Genomic DNA, 21,608 nt, shown 5'->3' with positions numbered 1-21,608 from the left:
ATGAGTATATTAGGTAACTGTCATAGGAAGCCTATAAATATGAATACTTTTCCAGCTGCTTTTCCATTAAACTCTGTTAGCTGAATGAAATTAGTAAATAATTATGTTGGTGGGGAACCTGCTATATCAGTGTGCTATGCAACAACTCACTTTTACAATGCAGCCTAATTTTTCCTATAGACTAAATTAGTTTTAGCACAATCTAAATTGCAAATTTGCCAATTTGCATTAAAACTATGCCTACTTGTTCAGAATTGTCAACACCTCTTTTTTAAAAGTCTTTAACATTAAGCATGGGTGGGTAAGACCATCTGTTTATAAAGCTTGCCTGCAGCTCCATTACTTAACAAGACAGGTTACAGCTGTTTAATTGTTATCATGTTGAACGATTGTCTTTCAATCCAAAATTAATATTTGTATATGTATGCATGGAAAGCATATCGTTAAACATAAATGAGCTAAATGTGGATTAATGTCATTAAGCATTCATATTAATCCCTCAGGAGGGCTAAAGTTAGCATCATGGTACTTCCATGCTACTTTTGAGTGCCACATGAGGCTGCTTTACCTGGTGTGCAGAACTGAAAATCAAAGCCAGTGGTGGTTCACTGAGAAGTGTGCAGCTTATGTTTCTATTCCAGTGGGAGCTGGCATCTAATTGGTTTATTTTCTAAGAATTTCCCCTAAAATTTAGTTGAGAAAAAAAATAAAAAGGAACAGCAAATTATTTATTTTCACCTTTTTCTTTGCATGACATTCAAATCAATCAAACCAAAAGAATAAATTTTCCTCAGCAAGGAATTTCTACTTTCATCTATTTTAGCCAGAAAATCAGGAATGTCATCTGCTTTAGATATTCAGAATCATGAAAAAAATAAGTCTAGAGCACTTTCCCATAAGTGTTTCCCGTTAGCACAGACCGTTCTGGTGACTGATTAAAATGGTTTTCTGACTGGGGACAAACACAAAGGCATCAGTGTGCTGGTTTTCCATGTGACCAGATCAGATCAGCATTAGCACAGAAGTACAGCAAGTGTTGAGGAATGCTGAGACAGAATCTCCTCCAATAAGTTTTATGGCCTGCACCTGTTCCCTTCAGCACGTGTTTAGCTTAGGGCCCCTTATACTACAGATTTCAAATATGACTGCAGGGAAATGACACTTTATCTCTCTGTAAGATCAGAGAGCAAGTAAAGACAAATGTGTTCCTTCAGTTAATTAAACTAAATGCTTATAGAAAACTTGACATGGCTGTATATCATTACACTCTACATTTTTGACACATGGGCTTGACAGAGTGAGTCAGGAACCAGTTTGAGGGCTTGATCTGTCTTCTCTACGTTTGCATGTTAGCAGCACAGATAAGCAGTATTACAATGCTCACTATCATCTCAGTGTTGATGCTAATTGCCAACCATGGATCACTTTTCTTGGAAGTTTAAATTCCTGATGGTATTCACATTTCAGAGCAGTTTAATGTGTCACATATTTATTGTACCCTAATGGATGCACAGGAATTTTTTCATAAATTTTAAGATTCTTTTGAAATGTTTTGTCCCTCAAATTTTAATAATTACTTCTGTATGAATATATTCTGTAATGATCAAAAATTCCTAAGGTTATGTTTTTCTTTAGTATTGGGTTTGTGGAATCATACCTGAATACAGGTTTCATCTCAAAAATTAGATTGTATCTGAAATGAAAGTATGACCTTTGACATTCAAACAGTTTTTATCAGATAAAATCAATCAAATATTCAAAACTAATTATATCCAATATCAATTAGTTCACCACAGTATTGTGAGTGGAATCCAAGTTTCGAAACACCTGACTGCTTTGCAAAAATATATACCCTCGATGCAAAAAAGCCTGCAAGGAGGTGATGATGACTTTCTTGGCATACAGAGGACTGATAATCACAGTTTAACTAGATTTCATGAAATTTAGAACAAATTTGGGCTTTATATTTCCTGTCCCTAAAGGGCATGTTAATTTCCCAGGCAAGCTTTGAATATGCCAAATACTTGTACATTTGGTAACCATAAAAATACACAATTACCAGGTGAATTTAAGATAGAGCATGCATTTTTGGAACTGTGAAAAAAAGTCAGTTATTGGTCAGGCCTTAATACATTTCAAGACCAAGTATCTCAAATACAAATTAACTGTTAGCATACTTTAAATTGCTAATTGGTTAATTTGCATTTAAATGAGGACCACATGTGAAGTTCAAGTTAGGCACATTTTCAGAAAGCAGCAGAATCCTCTGAGATGTGAAGAATTTTAAAGCATGTTGTGAAGCTTATTTGAGCTGAACTGGCCAGAGAGTAAGTGCTTTTGTGCGCAGTATTGTTGCAATCTGGTCAGACCACATTCCATAAATACTTTCAGTCAGGAAGAAAGATGGAAAGAATAATGCTTCCCATCCTGATCTATGCCCTAATGTGTTTTCAAGCTAAATTTATCTTGCGTGCAGTTCTTAATGTGTCACGTTTTTACCTGTATCTGAGGCAGGTCTTCACAAGTTTGTTGATTCAAATGGGCATCTGAAGTTTTTCAGCTTGTACGTGTGGTGGGATAGTTTTAACTCCTTAATGGCACACACCCTTTCTTCTAAATCCTCTTCCAGCTAAACTAATATTAAATAGTAAACAGCACTGCTCATGACCTTACCAATAGTCCCAAATTTCCTATCTCTACTACATCCTTAAAAGTAATTGAACCTTTTATTCTAATACATGTGTAGCTTTCCAGTGATGATGATTCAAAATCTCACTTTATAGTAAAATTGGGATGGTCTCCAGAACAAAAAATCTAAAGATAATGGGCTTATATGCCTTTGTATATAAATCCCATAAATGATTGCTGCAAAGAACAGTTGCAATTTTGGCAAAGGATAAATTGTAGTGAAGTCAGGTTCCTCTACAAATATTTAAAACACATAAGCGATTATGAAGGTATGAGTTCAGGATGACGACAGTGTTTTGGCCTGTGTAAAGAGGAAAAGAAATAAAATTATGTGAAACTATAAATCCACCCATGTGCTCTCCTTTACAAGGAGGGCAAAGGGAAATTTAGGAGTAAAAAAGTATCAAAAGGGAAGAGTGGTTGTAATCCTCCTCTATTGGCAGCAATGCTCTGAACATATGGTATGTCTAAGACAAGGTTCTTACAAACTCAGAGAATGGATGACGACTATGGGCTGCTTACAGTGGAAGAACATGTGCTTTCAGTACTGTTCAGTGATGAATAGAAAGAATTACATTTGCAAATGATACCAAAGCCTGCTGCCCCCAAGCACTTTGGAAGACAGGACAAGAATTTAAAATTACTTTAACAAATAGCACAGACTATGCAGAAAAATAAGGTGCAATTCAACAAATGCTGGCTTCTGTGCTCAAGAATAATCGGCTGCACAAATTCAAGTTAGGAAGCAGTTTACCAGGCAGACAACACTGTAGGAGATGCTGAATTTGACATGAGCAAACCTTTCTGAAGACAGGCTAGCTTTAACAGTAGCTTTAAAATTTTGTGAATTCTGGACTTCTGTAAGTTTTTTGGTAGAGGCACAGAGCTCCTCAGAATTTGCATATGGATGCTTTTTTTAGTCATTCTTTGGGAGGGAGAGCAGTTCCCTAAAGGAATCATTATGGTATTCCCTAAGTCTGCTGTGGGTAGGACAAAAAATGCTGGGTTTAAATATTACTAGGGTTATTGGCATTTTATGTTCAAAAGGTGGTTTAATTGTCAAAACAGTTAAACTGTGGCTGGGTGGAAATGAGGGTGATCTGGTAGCCACCTCAGGAGGAGTATACCACCGTGGACTGAGTCTTGAGTAGATTAGAGAAGTCAGACCACAACTTTCAGCTCTGAGTTTTGTACCAGTTGCCCCAAAACAAGCACCAAAACTTGTTTACAAACTACATTCTCCCTAAAACTTGCAGTAAGTTTTCTCTTCTGGTGGCAAGTGCCTGTGAAACCACTGATAAAGTGGGTGCCTCATCCCCTACTACTGCATAGCTTTACAGGGAGTAAAAACTAATGTTCATAAGAAGAGTCTGGTGCAGAGGATGAACTGGTTAAGGACGATTTTGAAGACCTGGATTCCTCCCTTGTTTTACATGTATTTTCTGTATTTAGTTGCTCACAAATACAGACTTTAAAGAAGTGCTCTCTGACTGTTCTTCACCTTCTGGGAACAAGATTTGCACATTTGTGAGTTGCTTAAAATGTTGGTTCATGTATGGAATACTATATAATTCTAAGTATTGCAGAAAATCACATCATAAGTGCTTGTAACCAAGTGAATGGGGATTTCTCAGTTGTTTCTATACCTTAGTTAGTGGTAAAATGAGGTAAGAATGAATTCTCTTCATACCAGTAGTATGAAGATAGTGTGCTAAATAATTGTGACTTAGGGAGGAAGGTGATAGGAAAGTCTGAAAGAAAGCTGTTGCTTCTTTGTTTAGGTTAGCATAGTGTGCCTGCTACTAGGGCATCAGCTGTTTGTTGTTTGAGAGAGAATGAGTGCTGAATGAGGCCTGTGGTCTCTGCACATTCACAATGGAAGAAGTGGAAAAAGGTTGTACAGGTAGACACAAACCCATCATTGCCTAAATTTTGGATGCTTGACATGGCCACTGACATGGTATTCTTCTAATGTGTTCAGGGCGTTTTGGCATATGGGTTGTAAACAAAGTTTATACAAATACTAAAAATTAATGAAAATGAGTGAAGATATTAAAACTTTCTACCTCTAAACAAACAGATAAACGTGTGGAAAGCTTAAGGGAAACAATATGGTAACAAAATAGCATAGTTTGCTGATGGTCAGTTTTTATTCCAAGAAAAACCTGCTCTCTCCCTGTAGGACACTTGGTGCAAGGTTATGTAGAAGTATAAATGTGACTGATGTAAGTTATGCCATTCACACGTTCCTGTAGAGGATGGGTATCTGAGAGCATGAATTTTGTGTGAGCAGCAGAGATACTTCTGCAGTCGTTCACCAGGGAATGAGAACTGCAATCAGGAGTTGTGGGAGATGAGGAGAAGGAGCAAAGCAGAGCTTGCTCTCAGAGAAGCAGAACAGTGTTCTACATTGTTGCCAATACTGAAATTATTTCTTTATATCTCTCCTTTCTTTTCTCCCCGCTTTGATTCTTTTCTTCCCCCTCCTTTGGTTCTATTTTCTCCTGTTTTCTTTTAGAGGAAGAGGCTGTAATGTAGTAAAGAAGGGAGAAAGCTGATTGTATTTGTGGAGAGGAGGCGAGGATTTGACTCATACTTTCAAGGCATCAAAAGTAAAACAACACTTTAAAAATAATAATTTTTTATTTAGGCTGATCTGGGTCAATATGGCATTGGCCATGTTCATTTACGGTTTTGTTTCATGTCTGGTGTTGTTATGAGGTTAAATCTGCTCTTACAGCAAAGTAATTCATGACTCTTGAGCTATTGAGTTCACACTGTAACAGGCCTATATATACATTACAAAAACCTGGGGCACGTTACAGTCTAGTGTACAGATTACAAAGATTATGATGGGTGAAGATGTCTGATGGAGGATAATGATTTAAACTAATAGAGATATAAATTCACTATACAGCATTTAGAAGCATGTCACCATTGTAATCCCATATGACAGAATAATCAGAATAAAGCAGTGTTATAAGGACCAATTAAGGAACATCAAATCAATGGGTATGTGACTCATGCTGATTTAAATGGGAGCTGATTGGAATAAATGGATTTAATACGTACTTTTATTCTAGGCTATTCTGTCGTACCTGGAGGAAGTAATATATGAATAAGGAAGACACTGACTTACATCTCTGATAGGAAACTAATGGGAGACATTTAATTTTTTTTTTTAAGTCAGGGTTCTGACTGGTTAAGAAATATGCTGTGTTAAGTGTGAATTTGCCTGACTGTTACTGTTTCTTTGTAAAATTGTTTATCTGCCACATATTTATATAAATACCCACACAGATTGATGGCATCATTTCTATTTTATTTTGTATGAATTTTGAATGCCACTTAGATTTTCTTGGGCTTTGAGTAGCCTAGAAAATGTACAAGTATATCTTCATTTTTGTTCTTCTTTTTTCCACTTGGAGTTATATGAAGTCCTTCTACTCCTGGATATAATAGCGAGATTTTAAATGGCACAGTCTTAAACACTGCAAGGAAACTCTTGTAGGTATATTGGCTGGTCTGTAATTGGACTTTTTAAGGACATAAGATAACGTTTATGTGCCAGATGTGTAAATATCTGCTGAGATGCTCCATCCTACTGAAGTGCTCCAAATCTCACCTGGAATTCTCTATACAGAGTGGGGGAAAGGCTTGTATTTTGTATTTCTACACAGGTTCATTCCTATTTCAGTTGTGGTGCTGTGAAGATAAGGAAGACAGCATGGCTGGTTAACTTACACCACAAAGTTATACAGCTTTTGGTCATTCATTTTCTGCTTTGTGGTTTTTCTACAATGCTGCATGTTAACCAGAATAGTTTCTAATGTTGTCCCTAATGTCAATTGACTGTGCATAAAAGGATGCTGGAAGGTAGAACTTATTTTCTGAGCATTAGAGTTTTGTGGTTTGGAGCTGACTTCTTATAAGACTGCTGGATAAAAAAAATCTTACAAGAAAAAAGCATTTTCTTAATCACTCTTGTGTTTGGGAGGGGTTTTTGTTGGTTTTTGTTGTTTTGTTGTTGTTTGTTTGGGTTTTTTTAAATGAAGATTGGATTCTGAAAATTAATAAATTAACAATTCTGAAAATAAATAGTGTGGGGGGACTTGGGATTGCAGGGACTGTTTTCAGTTGCCTAGGAGGTTTTATTAATGTTCTGTTACCTATCCTTAACTTGTAGAGGCATTTAATGTTTTACTGGTGGATAGATGAATTCCCCAGACAGACCTGATTGCTTTAATTTTATGGAATAAAGCTTGATTTTTTTTTCCACACATACTACACCATGTTTTAAGCTGTGTAGGAGCAAGGGGAGTTATATTGGATGAGTAAGAGAAGAATTTGATCCACCCTGAAATGTAGCTGTATCATTTTTCTTTTTTGTTTGTGGTTAATGTGAAAAGCTGCCTAGTTTGTTGCTGCTGATCTAAATGTTCTGTAATTGATGTTTTCATTGTACTATGTCTTGCATTAACCTTACCATTCTAGGGGAAAAACAAAATAAAGCTGTGTAGTGGACATCTGACACTTTCTTCAAGAAAAAGGAACTAGAAAATTTCCTCCTCTTAGTTGTAGCAGTGACTGTGCCTCCTGATATATATATATCACCTCCCTCCTTGGAGTCCAGAGCAGCTTTTTTTCTGTTCATCCAAACTGGAGGAAAGGCTATAGCTGGAAAGGCCTTTGGTACTCATCCAACAGGATCCTAGCAATGACAGGGAACTTGCCAGACAGGGACCTTCAGCCATCAGGGATTTAGGAAAGTCAAATTTTAAAAGAAAGAGAGGCTGTGAGGGCTGTGTTGAGAGACCTTGTTCCCAGCAAAACCAGGGCATTGAATCCAGCATTCCCAGCTCAGCTTGGCATGTCCCCACTGCAGTGGTCTGTAGTCTCCCCTCTCCTTGGGCATGGGTGGATGGCTTTGGTAGCCTGCAATGGACCTGGTGGCTTTTCTATATGACATTAACCCCTTTCATACAACTGCAGTTGATGTCTGTTTCCTGAAAGGAAGGAGGGAATATGTTACCCATCTGTGCTGTGTCTCATGTATTAAAAGTAGGCCCTGCTGCTTGAAATCCATCTTATGCTCTGTATGTCATTCATCCATCTGCCTCCTCAAATCTTTTGTGAAATCTTAAGTGTCATAACTTACAAAAAGAAGTCTTGCTATTCTTGTACATATAATGTTATTTATTTTTATACCCCTAAAGCCTAAGTTTAATTTTCACCTGCTTTTCAAAATGAAATGGATCATCACTCTACTAACCCCACTATGCCCTCCTCCACCCCATATTTACAATACAGCTTGCTTTACATACTTGGTTTGTGTGCTCAGAAGAATAACCGTGACTGAATTGAAGCAGAAGAAAAAAATATTCCTAAAAATCCTGTTAATCCATTGAGAATTAAGATAGTGTGCTGGTTATGCTGTCAGAGTCATGAGTGACCTGCAAATCAAAAATCTTCCCACGTGGTTAGTGTTTTAAAGCTCATAAGCTAAGGAATTGCTCTTACGTTGTGTTGAAAATTGAGTTTTTAAACTAGCTTTGATTATATTTTTGTTATATAAAAAAATCAAAGCATGTGAAGAGAAGTCAGAAGAAAATGTAGTCCCAGAAATGTAGCTTCCCTTTTGCTTCTGCAGGCCTGCATTCTAAAACAGTTTCATTGATTCATGACGATGTTGGCTGAAAAGAGAATTTCTTGAATTTTTAAAAGCCTTGAAATACATTTTCATTTTGTAATGTAAGACCTCTCATGTCAGGTGCACCTGCTTGATTTGCATGTGAATTCTGAACAGTTCTTGTTTCATGTGACACTTCTGAAATGTCTGTCTGTTCTTTTTTTTCTTTTTAATTCTCAAGCTCACTATTTGGATAAGATAGTGAAAGGTACTGTATATTTGCTCTTTGACATGCCTTTATCTACATGGTTGTTTGGTTTTTTTAATATTAATATATAGTTAAAAACATACTAGTCTGGGCAAAAGAATTTTCTCTTACATACATTCCATGAATTATAAATATAACTCATAAGGCTTTCAATTCATCTCAAAATTTTGCTTCTGTTATATGGTAATCATGGTTTCTCAGTAATTACAGATTTATGTACAAACTGTATACATGTATTAGATTTAATTGAACCAATAACTGAAGATAGTATTCATTTGCTGTTTGGAACTTTTTTTGTTAGTTTTGTCATTGGACCTCTACCTACATAACCCTAAATATTAAGGAAACGAGCAAAGTGATACTCTTGTCACAGAATCAATGTCATTAGTTCTAATGAACAGATTAATTATAGAGATGTGTGTGTTTATATACTGACACAGCAGTAGAATTCCCGAGGCTTTTAAACTTTTGATTATCTGAATGTAGAAAATCTATAGGAAATTATTGCTTGTGTCTTGTATGAGACCAGAAAAATCTTTTATAGTCTATGCAACATTTTCAATTAAGAGGTTCAAGGATGCAAAAGCCTAACATGAAACAGCAAAAACTCTTGTATCTTCAGTTATGGTGAAAAACTGATTGAGAAAAATGTTTAAAATATTCCTACCCCTCTTTCCCTGAGTATATTCCTCTATTCCTTGTGTTTTTTCATTAGAAGATGGCGATATTGATGGCAATATCCAGGCTTTCACACAATAAGTCTTGAGTGTACCCAGTTGACTCCTAAATTGCTTTGTCAGTATTGCAGTTATATATGTAAGTCTTCCATAAGTCAAATAGAAGAAATACTAAGAAAAAGATAGATCTCAGTACATCAACAAATACTATTAGCAGCTGCAGTCTGAAAGAATAAAAGTAGCAAGACTAATTTCACAACATCCATAACTGTAGCATTCCCTTCCTTCCTCACAAGAGGTTTTCCTGATTCTCTGCATTCTAAGAGTGATTTGACAAGAGTTAAGCACCCTTTATAACTTTTTTCTGTATGTTTGTAATTTGGAGCTACAATGTTTAAAGGAGTCAGTAAATTCAAAATTCTTTTAAAGAGAAAAGCAACTTACTTCTGAAAAACCACTCTAAGCTTGACCAAAAGAAGGTTAGTTGACAAAGATAAGTGTTCTAAAAAGTGAAGAATTGTGTACCCAGTTACTTAGGGTTTTTGGATGGAAGTTTACAGAAAATTGTTGTGTCCAGAAATATCTGATTTCTAGCCACCTTCTCATAAGATAGTTAGTGCCATATCTGTACTTGCTTCTGTCAGTGTCTTGTCATAGTCATAGATAAGGAACACCAAAATCTACATATTTATAGCGTTGTCATCCTCATACAGATCATGTTGGCTGCATGCCAGATTTCATCACTAGGAAGTGACAGATACTGTTTTTTTTGATGCAATGTTAGACTGAAAACAATTATCGATTTTGGATATATTAAATTATGTTAATTGTTTCCCAAATTTTCCCTCCTTGGCCATAAAAGCAGACAAGATAGGATATAAAGGTAACAGCACAAAAGCCTTAGGGAGATTGTCACAAAAAATCACTCTCTGCTATCTGTCTTGAAGCACGTCACTACCGTGTTTTTGTTCAGTCTATCAATGTTTATTGTGGTCCTTATGGTATTTCATTTTGTCCGTCCTAAGTAATCAAATATGCACAGCTATTACATTAAGTTGGAAATCCTGTTGGTCCTGTCCCATCCGTATGCAGCCTGAATCCTAATGTTTGTTAGAATAGATGCTAAGCTGCTTCACTATTCCTGGGCTTTGCTTATTCTGTGAAAAGGAATGTATTTTTGGCATAAAGTATAGTCATTAAAACTGGCCTATACTTTGTGCAACTATTTAACGCACTGTAATTTCACATGAATACACGGCAACTCTGAGACCAGATAAAGTTAACCTTCTCTTTTATTACTTGCCTAAAATCATACTCATTTTCCTGCTTAAGAATTTGGAGGGATTTGTTCATAGTAACAGGGAGTTTAATCATTTCTGCCAGTAATTAATCAATTGCATAGAGCAAATAATGATCTATTCTATGAGCACAGAAAAATGTATCATTTTACACAGCTGGATTTGCACTATGCACTCATCTCTTGTTACTTTGAAAAAAAATTTAAAAAACCAAACTTAATTTTGTCTGGCCTGCAGGTATTTAGAGGATTGGTGCATTTATTTCCTGCCTGTACAGGTAAGTGGTGTCTCAAGTGTCAGGCCAATCAAAGATGCCACTTTGTTAAGAATTATGTTCCCCAGGTAATGTTGCTGTTCCACTCCATGTGCAATTACAGTATTTGTGCTGTTCTTAAGGCCTGTTCCCAATAAGTGTCCCTTGTTTGTATTTTTTTTTCTTTTTATAATATTACAATATTTAAATCACTTGTGCTTTTTTTTGTCTGTTTCAACAGAGGGCTGCCCTGGTTTGTGTAACAGCAATGGGAGATGCACACTGGACCAAAATGGCTGGCACTGTGTTTGCCAGCCAGGATGGAGGGGAGCAGGTTGTGATGTAGCCATGGAAACTCTCTGCACTGACAGTAAGGACAACGAAGGAGGTAAGAGATACCAACTGGATCTCTAGCTCTGGGGAGAACACGTTGAGAAACAGAGAATTTTCAGTCAGATGATTAAATACTGCCATGAGAACCATGCACACATTTGACTCTCTCTTACGTCTGTAAGGATATGCCATGGTCTTCAGTGCTTCTTTATGGCATACCAGCAAAGCCTTACAAGCTGCATGTGACAGGTGAGATATGTATTTAGAAAAAGATGGGTGTCACCTTTGTTTCCCTGCAGTGTTCTTTTATAATGGAAAAAATCATCGTTTCAACTCAGTGAACTGTTGTAGAGAGGAAAAAAAGGAAGGAGTTCAAAATTTCAGTGACCTCACAAGGAAATTGTCCCAAGAAAATAGGCCGAACTGGGAGCTCACATTTTGAACTATGATGCAATTGCTGGAAACAATTGATTGCCCAACCTACAGAGATCTTATCTCTCTATATCATTTGAATGCTCACATAACTGACAGGATGCTCCCAGTAGTCTTTTCTTTTTTTTTTTTTTCCACAGTCTGTCATTCAGGTGACAGGTAACAATCTGCAGCGAGATGCAGGCAGGACTGCTAACCTAAGGAATCAATGTATGGTTATTGTTGTAGTCTAGGAAAGTTAGAGGGGCTGTGACTTAGTATGATTCCAGAATCACATTAAGGAAAAAAAAAACAAGATTAAATGTGAATGCAGTCCAAAATTAGATCAGCATAATGCTTTTATTGTCTGTCTTTCTTCCCCTTCTCTCATCAATTCTTTTTGCTTAACACCTTCAGATTCAGAGAAGAGATAAAAACTCCATTAGGGCCTCTGGATGATGATAAAGTCGTCTGGGGCTTTGTCTTCCCATTCTAGAATGTGTCTTTCCTCTGCAACTGCTGGTTGACTCTGCTCTCATATCCCTACTGCACCTGGGATCTTAGATATCACAAACTATAAATAACAGCAGCATTTACTTCCTGAGGAAAATAAGTAACACGGTTAAAACTGAGTTCCTGTTTATTACTGTATCATCATTTGTCTTGCCATCCTTCTCCATTACATATTATACATTTTGAGGCAATTTTCCATACTTAGGGGCCTAAAAAGTCTGACCCAGATTCCAGCAGAAACGTGCTTGTTTGGGGAATTAAGTTCACGTCGGCCAAGGTATTACAAAATCAGGAAAAAAAGCGAAACGTGCAAACATGAAGAGAGACAAAGCGAGGAGGAGAAGAAACTAGGTGGAAGCATAAACAGCTTGGAGAAAAAAACTAGATTATGTTGGGGAGTGGAAAGGGAAAATACATTAATAGTGCAATAGTAGACTAAAACAGATTCAGTAGATGTTAAAGATCACATAAGGATGTGACATACGACAGCAAGAGTCAGGAGCAGGTAATGGAGCAGTAGCAGGAAAAAGAGCAAGGTAAACAGGAATGCATGTAAACGGAACAAGAGAAAAGAAGTTGTTTCTTCAGACCGAGAACAATAATAGCTCTTTCTGGGGAAAAGGAACAAGGAATTGGAGCAGAACAATCTAATAGGGTGACTTAAAGAAGAAAGAATGATTTGGGGGAAAAATAGTTAATGCTGATATTTTGTTGCTTTTTTCTCCCTCTCATTTCTTTTTTTCATATTGTCTTTATGGTCATCATTATGTAGCTATGCAAGAGGAAGGGGTTGGACAAGCATATGTTTTGCTGTGATTGGCCTGTATAATGCTGTTTTTCAATAGCATTTCTCTTTTTTTAATTTATATGCTTCAGTACAGTGCATATTCACTTCAGTCTTTGACTGTGGCTGAGGAGAAGGGTTAAAATTTAACAAATCAAATTTAAAATGGAAGTATACCTAACAAAACTAGGAAAAGAAAGTCTCCATTTTAAGCTACCTGGAAAGAGAAGAAGTATTACTTCCCTTTCTTGCCATCAATCCACTAATCTCCAAGCAAGCCATTAAAATTTCTGACAGCTACAGGGAATGGCACAAGTGTTCTTCTGCTATATTTGTTTATTGTTGGAGATTAGGTTATCTGAGCACTTGTGCTGAATTTATAGTATGACTGCTGGTAGTGTGATCTACATCTCACTAGGCTCAGTGGTTATATAATTAAAGTTATCTCAGTTATTGTCTGTTTATATGCTGTGGTTAGTGTTTATGCTTTTAGTGTTTATGTGGTGTTTATGCTACACTGGGTAGAATATATTTCATATATTAATATGAGCACTGTTCTTTAATAAAAGTGTCTGCTGTTCCTTTGATTCTTAGCTTTTTCTGGGACTGATTATTCAAACTCTGTGAACATAAGTATCCTAACAATCCCTATGGGAATATTCTCCATAGGAAATCCTAATGACAGCAAGGCATACCTGAGTATTTTTCCTTCTAGATACTATTGACATATGATGGGATGATTATTGCTTATCTTCTTTTTAATACAGATTTTTCAGAGCCTTGGAAATCATTTCCATTCTCATTAAGGCTCTCTTTATTTTCCCCTGTGTTTGACTGGATTTTTCTTTACATTTTAGCAGCCCACAAGGAAAGTGTATGCATCAAGCAGATCTTAATCTGAATTAAATTTCTAATGACTTTGTGAGGAGAGGGAACTCAGAGCTGTCTGTGGGTGGAATAAGCCTAATTTCTTGGGGAAAAAAAGTGTCACTATTATACATGAACAAAGTGGGCCATGCTTTGTTATCGCTGTAGGAAGAATAAGAAACAGGAAGAGTTTACTCTTTAGTTTAGATGGGTCCTTATTGAACAGATTCCTTAGTTAAGTTTGCTTTATATTAGCTCCTATCCAATTATTTAGACTAGTTACAGTTTTCCATGAGCAAGATTTAAGGGATCATTAATATTCTTTCTTTGCTGAAATGAAAATAAATACTGTAATAAAGCAAAGCATACTTAGCACTACTGTATTTTTTTAATTACTTGCATAGTCTAGGACAGCCTGTTCCTGGCAAATGTCACAGGATAGTTCAAATTCAGCCTAAACATTGTCTAAACCAGGGCCTCTTCTCTGATAGTGGCTAATAGCTGTTGCTTAGCAAAACATTTTAATAAGATAGATGTGAACTTATATTTTCTTTTGTAAGCTAACAGGTTGCTAATTAAAGTGAGGAATTAGTGCCACAGAGTGTTTCGAGTATCAGAAGAGTTGCTAAGTGCAAAGATAACCCAAGCTAAGGAAATCTCAGGAAGTATCTACTTGAACTAGGAGTGATACAGTGGCATACTCACGTTCTCTGGCTTGTGCTCTGACACTTCCCATTATTCTTCAGCTTTTTGATGGAATCTATGGTAGCTGGTGAATGCTGGGTTCATATACATCATGAAATTTATCCACAGTGACTCCAGGATTTCTTTCTGGAGTGAGAACTCATTGGGAGCCCCACATTTAATATTTTAGGCTTCTTCATTCAACAGTAAAGCTGAATTTCAGTATACTATAGGTACGCTTGTAGAGATTCTGTAATGGTAACATTGAGCAAGGTCTTTGCACACAGTTTAGGAATAAATCAAGGAGTTTTTGTGCTTTTCTGGCTTTTCTGACCAGCTGTTCCTATAAGCAGACATTTTGATGTCTGATTGAGTCCATTCATTATAGCCTGTTGCAAAATTAAGGTATGAAAGTATAACTGAGATTTGTTTATATAGTTTTCTTTCCTTTCCCATCTCTTGCCTTAGTTTGCCAGTCACCAAAACTGCCCTGGTGGTATGGCCATAGTTCCAAAACTGTATTCTTTCTATGTAGGCACCGAATTTCACTCTATGGAGATTTTTGTTCCCTAAATATATAATTAACTTATTTACCAAGAATGGGATTTATCTAGGTCTTTGGCTATCATATCCCCTTGACACTTGGCAGATCTTTTGCCTAGGATTTACTTTGTCCCTCTATTTTTCTTCCTTCCAGCAGTTCTATTCAGTTCAAATGCAAACAGTCCCACTGATTCATCTTATTTTTTAGACATGCATTGTGGGAATCCTCTGTCTTGACTTCTCTCATTTAATCACATAAAGAGAGCCTGGAGAAAAGAAAGATCGGGTTGGGTTGAAAGTGACCTTAAAGATCATCTAGTTCTGATCCCCCTGCCATGAACAAGGATGCTTTCCACTACAACAGGTTGCTCAAAACACCATCCAACTTGCTGTTAAATACTCCCAGGGATGGTGAATCCACAACTTCTCTGGGCAACCTGTTCAGTGCCTCACCTCCCTCACAGTAAACAATTTCTTCCTTGTATCTAGTCTAAACCTGCCCTCGTTCAGTTTAAAACCATTCATCCTTGTCCCATCATCATCTGCCCTTGTTGAAAGTCCCTCTCCAGGTCTTGCAAGGCCCTCTTCTGGTACTTGGAGGATGCTACAAGGTCTCTTTGGAGCTTTGTCTTCTCCAGGCTGAGCCCCAATTTGCTCAGACTGTCATCATAGGAAAAGTCCAGTCATCTCTGGACTGAGTCCAGTCCCCTGTCATCTTCCTGGCCTCCTCTGGACTCACTTTAACAGGTCCATTTCCTTCTTACACTGGAGACCCCGGAGCTGGATGGGGACTCCAGGTGGGGTCTCACAAGAGCAGTTTTGATGATGTTATGAATCTCTCCAAATAAGCACTTTTATCAGCAGTCCATGCTCCACTGCAATTCAGTGCATTTTGCAACAAAGGAAAAAGTAACATTAGTCAAGATTTTTACAGCTAGATTTTAGCTTTTGAGGGAGAAAACAATAATGTAGTCATTACATCTTTTGTATATAGAACCACTTATATCTAGAACAAGAAAATATAAATAGCCTTCTGAGACTGATAATGACTGTCCAGCTGCCTGTAGGAGTTCCTATTTTCTTTATAATTTCACTGTCATATTTGAGTGATATAACTGACAAGGCACTGTTGAGCTAAGCCTCATATTTTTCAGGCTAAACAAAATCCATCAATAATTTTGCAGAGCCATTTCAGAAAGGAAATTTTACTCTGCTTCACACAGTGCAAAAGAGTACTTGACTTAGTGGTACTAGATAGCTCTAGCCACATAAGTACAGAGAAAGAATGAAAAATGTTTTCTCAAGTTATAAGGAGCCAGATTCATAACCATCCGTCACTCGCCTAGGCAAGTTACTGATAAACTCCACAGGAAAATAACAAACAGCATATCCCTGTATCTTGGCTGGTGAAAATGAGATTCTTTCTCTGATTGATGTTAGTGGAGAGGCTTGTAAAAATGCATTTCCAGCTGATTAGTTCAGAAGGTGTCAATCTCATGCAGTTTTATGACCTGCAGACTATACTCCAGATGTACATTTGCTTTTTATAAACTAACAAAGATGAATGGAGAAATTTGAGCATTTCTTTGGCAACTGCACCAGATATTGCGTGGGGGACCATTCAGATAAATAAAACCCCAAAAATATTCTTTTAGCCATCAGTACCCCCAGCTTTGACACTGATCCAGGCTTCTGGAGTTAAAACCAACAAGGGAGGTCAGTATTTCAGCTAGGAAAGGATTTCATATTTTACAAGAATGCAACTAGAAAATCGTAAGAGTTGCAGCTTATTTGAGGTTGGAAAGGTCTCTGGAAACCATCCAGTCCCACCCCCTGCTCAAAGCCAGATTAGCTAGAGCCTGTTGCTCAGGTACGTACCCAGCTGGGTTTTGAATGTCTCCAAGGATAAAGACTTCGCAACTTTTTGCAGTATCCAGCCACTTTAACAGTAAAAAACGTTTTTCTGCTGTTTAGACCAAATTGTGTTCCAGTCTGTGCCCATTGCCTCTTTCCTCTTGCTGGGCACCACTGGAAGGTGACTTTTTTACACCCTCCCATCCGGTATCTGTACACACATATGAAATCTCCCCCTGAGCTTTCTCTTTTCCAGGCTCTCAACTCCCTCAGCCTTTCCATGTAGGAGAGGTGTGTCAAGCCCTTAACAGTCTTCATGACCCTTCACTGAGCTTTCTCTAGTATGTTCATGTCTCTTGAACAAGAAAGCCAAGCCTGCACACAGAGCTGTGTGCTCCTAATGCAGCCCAGCGTGGTGTTGGCACTCTGTTTGCTGCAAGGGCGTGTTGCTGGCTCATGTTACTTTTGTGTCCATCAGGACTCCCAAGGTCTTCTCCACAAAGGTATGTTCTGGTGCAGGAGGTTGTTCTTCCCCATGTGCAAGACTTTGCACTTCTCATTGTGGAGACTTCATGTGGTTCCTGTCAGCCCATTTTTCCAGCCTGTCAGTGTCTATCTGAATGGCAATGTGACCCTCTGGCATATGCTCATCCCAGGAAAAATCAATGTTCTTTCTTGTCTCTTAAAAAAGTTTAAACTTTGATATACTTAATGATGCTTTTTTCAGCCCTTCTATTTTCCCTGAATTGATTTCAAAGTCAGGCAAGTTAAATAAGCATTTTAGATGTGCAAAAGAACAGAAATCCCACTCCTTTACTATTTTGCCAGTCCTCTAACTGATCCACATAGCACAGCAATACTTAGAAGAATACCTTTAGAAGATCTCTGTTTACTTATACTCTTTCAACATATGATTGAACAAAAATGGATGGTATTTTTCCCTTCAGAAAGAAGTTCTACTCTAAAGGCATATTCTTTTGTGAGACAAGCAGTCATGGGTTTCCTCCGAGTGCTGCTTTGGTATGTTTTTTAGTTCAGTGCAGCAAGCAAGCTCCCTCTCTAATCTAAATGGAATAATAAAATGTTTGAGCTATTTCAGTCTTGCTGTTCTTTTGGGGAAACAATTATCAGCTCTGTGATACCAGATTACGTTCATCTAGAAATTTTCTGTAACTGACATTTCCAGGCTCGTTTTCCTTATGACTTTGCTTACAGCAAATTAGCAGTTATCAATTTGATCTTGATTTTAATCTTTGATCAAATTGGATTTCCAGTGATGTGACAGATCTAATGTTCCACATATGGGAATATTTCAGCACATAAGCATAAAAGCACCTATGTGTTTAAATCTTGTTTATACTGGCCAGCATTTCCCATCAGTTTATTCAGAATAAAATCTAAATGTTAAATACAGATTTTGTTCTCATACATTTTCATGTAAAAAACTTGTGGAAATTGCCTTGCCACTAGCAACAAAATCTTTCTGCCAAGGTATAAAGGAATCCACCTTGATACATGTTGCGAAATATTTAAAGCTACTTGCAGCATAGATATTGCTAAAAAAACTTGAGGAAAACAGCAGAGTGGGAGTTACTTGTTTCTTTTCTCTAGCAAGTCAAATATCCCCACATAAACGCTAATTAGGCCCACCTAAAATGTTTAATATTTATAAGTTAACAGTGTATGCAGAGCCTGAGTGCCTACATTTTCTGGTTTGTTCAACATGTTTTTAGAAAAGCTTTGAATAAATAGGTTTATTTTTACATGATACTGATTATATTCAGCCTGCATGGATTTCCATGAGAGTTTAAGAACTCAGTAGAAACAAGCTCTCTTTCTTTAATTGAAAGTTATTTCATTAAAATCTTAATTATGAGTATTCTGTCATGCGACATAATTCTTTTCATCTCCCTGCTGGCTGGCTCATTCCCATGCACAGGGGCAGGAGGAAGAGTTTGTTCATTTGTGTGACTTTCTGCCAACAGATGGGCTAGTTGACTGTATGGATCCTGACTGCTGTTTGCAGAGTTCTTGCCAAAACCAGCCTTACTGTCGTGGCCTGCCTGATCCCCAAGACATCATCAGCCAAAGCCAGCAGTCGCCATCTCAGCAAGCTGCCAAAGCGTTTTATGACCGGATCAGTTTCCTCATCAGGGCAGACAGCACCCATGTCATACCTGGGGAAAGCCCCTTTAACAAGAGGTGAGCGTCACTCCTCCTGTACTCAGGAACACAACAGACACTGGAGAGTGTGAGGAGAAGATCCACTATGACTGCGAATTTCTGGTGTGGATTTTGAGCAAAGACCTTTTCTCTTAATATATCAAATTGCTTGTTTTGTCTCGTTTCCTGCAGAATTCAATTTACCAGTGCCACTAGGTTACAGAAGGTACTTGCCATGCTTAGTATCTGTATTCTAACAGGGCACTTCATTAATGATTAAATAAATCTTTATTTAACCAGTTGATTTGGGCTAGCACAGTTGGAAATATATCAAAGCAATGAAAACACTTCAGAAGGAAAAGCAAAGCTGCACTTTTTAAACTGAGCTCACTAAATAATACAAATTATGAATTAATGTAATAGAACCGTTAAGTGCATGACAGTATAATTGCATAAACTATTTGACTGGTGCTCTATGAAGCAGTAATGACCTGAAAATAAGCCAGTAACAGGAAGCAGGTGTCTGGGATCTCACTGAGTGAAAGAAGATGATTTACACTAGAACTACTGCGTTTGCAGTAATTTAACAGCATTAATGTGTTTGGGCACAGCAGTTGATTAAAAGTTGTTGCACCAATGTTCCTTATTGCTCTTTTAAATTTTCTACTTCATAGTCCCTGCAGTTTTACAGATTGCTTTGATACTAATTGAAAAGTACATTTTTCTTTACGAGTCTGCCAGAAATATGACTTATAGTGAGAACATACAGAGTTTATAAGTTCTTAAAATTCTTCAGTTAATTTCTGGTCTTAGTAACTCAGTACAGACAAAATAAACCAAAGTAAAATCAACAATACTGAAACAAAATTATTATCTGCAGATTCTAAGGCATTTGTTTATACAGTGTAAATTATGTGAACTTGTGAAAGGGTTAGAGTCTGAGGAATGTTTTTTAAATGATAGCTGATAGCATGTGGAGAGGAGTGGGTGGGTGAGGGTGGATGTGTGTGTGTTCACTCACTAGCTTTTGTTCAAAAAGAACAAAAACGCCCAAACCTGTAATTTGACCCTGCATCTTTTTCATAGTCTTGCATCTGTCATAAGAGGCCAAGTATTAACTGCTGATGGAACACCACTCATTGGAGTCAACGTTTCCTTCCTACACTACCCAGACTATGGATATACAATCACTCGCCAGGACGGAATGTAAGTTCCTTTTGAAGCACTTATAAGTCATAAACACAGCAAAGGTGTTACTGAAGATCTGCTTGTAAAACTGAGATAATAAAATAACGGGAAAAAAGACATTAGCAAAGTGATTGAATAAAGCTGTACTTTGTACATTCTTAACATGTAAAACGTACTGATTATTATATACTTTAGAAGTAGAAGGACTTGCTTAATTTAAACGTAGCATCCCAAACTCTCTGTTCTCTCTGTGCAGTATAATGTAATGCAATTTAATTGATTTCTCTGTTGTTCCCAGTAGAGCCATTCTGCATTCAGAGCAGAACAATGGAATGAGGAATCAATCAGTAAAATAGAGGCTGTGGATGGCTTTGGGAATTTGCTGACTATCCGGCCCTCTTGGGGTTTTTTCCTAGGTTTGACCTGGTAGCGAATGGTGGTGCCTCTCTGACACTGGTGTTTGAGCGATCACCGTTCCTGACACAGTATCACACAGTATGGATTCCCTGGAATGTCTTTTATGTCATGGATACCCTTGTCATGAAGAAGGAAGAGAATGACATTCCCAGTTGTGATCTAAGTGGATTTGTAAGGCCAAACCCTGTTATCGTGTCATCACCTTTATCCACTTTCTTTAGAATTTCTCCTGAAGATAGTCCTATCATCCCAGAGACACAGGTAAGGTGTACTTCAAATAAACACAATTTTATCCCAGGCTAGTGTTCAGCAACCAGAAGGAAAACAGTGCACTGCTGTTCAAAAATAAGTAATGCTGAGTAAGTGCTAGGAATTTGCAACATGTGATTATTTTCAGACCAATGTATCTATTGTATGGGATGACTTTCAAAACTTCATCTGAAAAAGAAAAGTAAGGAAGCTGCGCATACATCAGTTTTACATTTGTTTGCATCACTTAGTTAGAATGTGTTTAGCATTCAAGCACTGGCCCATAAAAAAGACACGCTATAGTAAATTGGCCTTTTAGGATTGCCCTCTTGTTAGAAGTCACCTCAGAGACTGAAAATGAAAGGTGTTTTTCCACTGTGTCCTGAAGATACACACAGTTTGAATTCTGTGTTTAGTCCTAATAAATAGCATGACACACAGATTTTTATAAAGTAAAACAACTGTCTACAACACTGAGGACAAGCCAGTGAGCTTGTGGTCTAATCAACTTCTTCAGAACTTGGAATACCAAAAGTAAGACTTAACATCCTAACCTTGATTTAAATGGAAAAAGCTACTGATGAAATGTTTTGGTTTTTTAATTTTTCCAAGATAGGTGTATTAGATTCCTCCATCTCAAATAATAATCGCTAATACAATTAATAGTCTCTTGGCTCTTATAGCACTTCAGTTGCATTTTAAGAAGTAATATGTGTCTCAGTGTTGATTTTCAAACCTTTCCTAGTGAAACAGTCTTCTTTCTGCCTCCCTCTTTGTCTTTCTTTTTCT

The 21,608-nt window shown here is 37.3% G+C and overlaps 1 protein-coding gene across 26 annotated transcripts in view; it reads left to right on the top strand.

Moving 5' to 3' along the window:
* Nucleotides 1–21,608, top strand: part of TENM3 (teneurin transmembrane protein 3) — a 1,293,899-nt gene that overhangs the window by 1,218,579 nt on the left and 53,712 nt on the right. For 16 of the 26 annotated variants that reach the window (XM_088163549.1, XM_088163548.1, XM_088163550.1 and 13 more), the window contains 6 exons: nucleotides 8,559–8,585; nucleotides 10,125–10,145; nucleotides 11,055–11,201; nucleotides 18,788–19,004; nucleotides 20,052–20,171; nucleotides 20,570–20,831. In XM_088163549.1, coding sequence (XP_088019675.1) covers nucleotides 8,559–8,585; nucleotides 10,125–10,145; nucleotides 11,055–11,201; nucleotides 18,788–19,004; nucleotides 20,052–20,171; nucleotides 20,570–20,831 — 794 coding nt within the window. The remainder of the gene's footprint in view (nucleotides 1–8,558; nucleotides 8,586–10,124; nucleotides 10,146–11,054; nucleotides 11,202–18,787; nucleotides 19,005–20,051; nucleotides 20,172–20,569; nucleotides 20,832–21,608) is intronic. The other 10 variants (XM_088163567.1, XM_088163566.1, XM_088163563.1 and 7 more) reach the window with 3 other exon arrangements.

This window comes from Sturnus vulgaris, chromosome 4, assembly GCF_052056855.1.
Source record: "Sturnus vulgaris isolate bStuVul1 chromosome 4, bStuVul1.hap1, whole genome shotgun sequence".
Taxonomy (NCBI): Eukaryota; Metazoa; Chordata; class Aves; order Passeriformes; family Sturnidae; genus Sturnus; species Sturnus vulgaris.
Note: the sequence above shows the minus strand (reverse complement) of the source record. Positions and strands in the feature narration are given on the sequence as shown.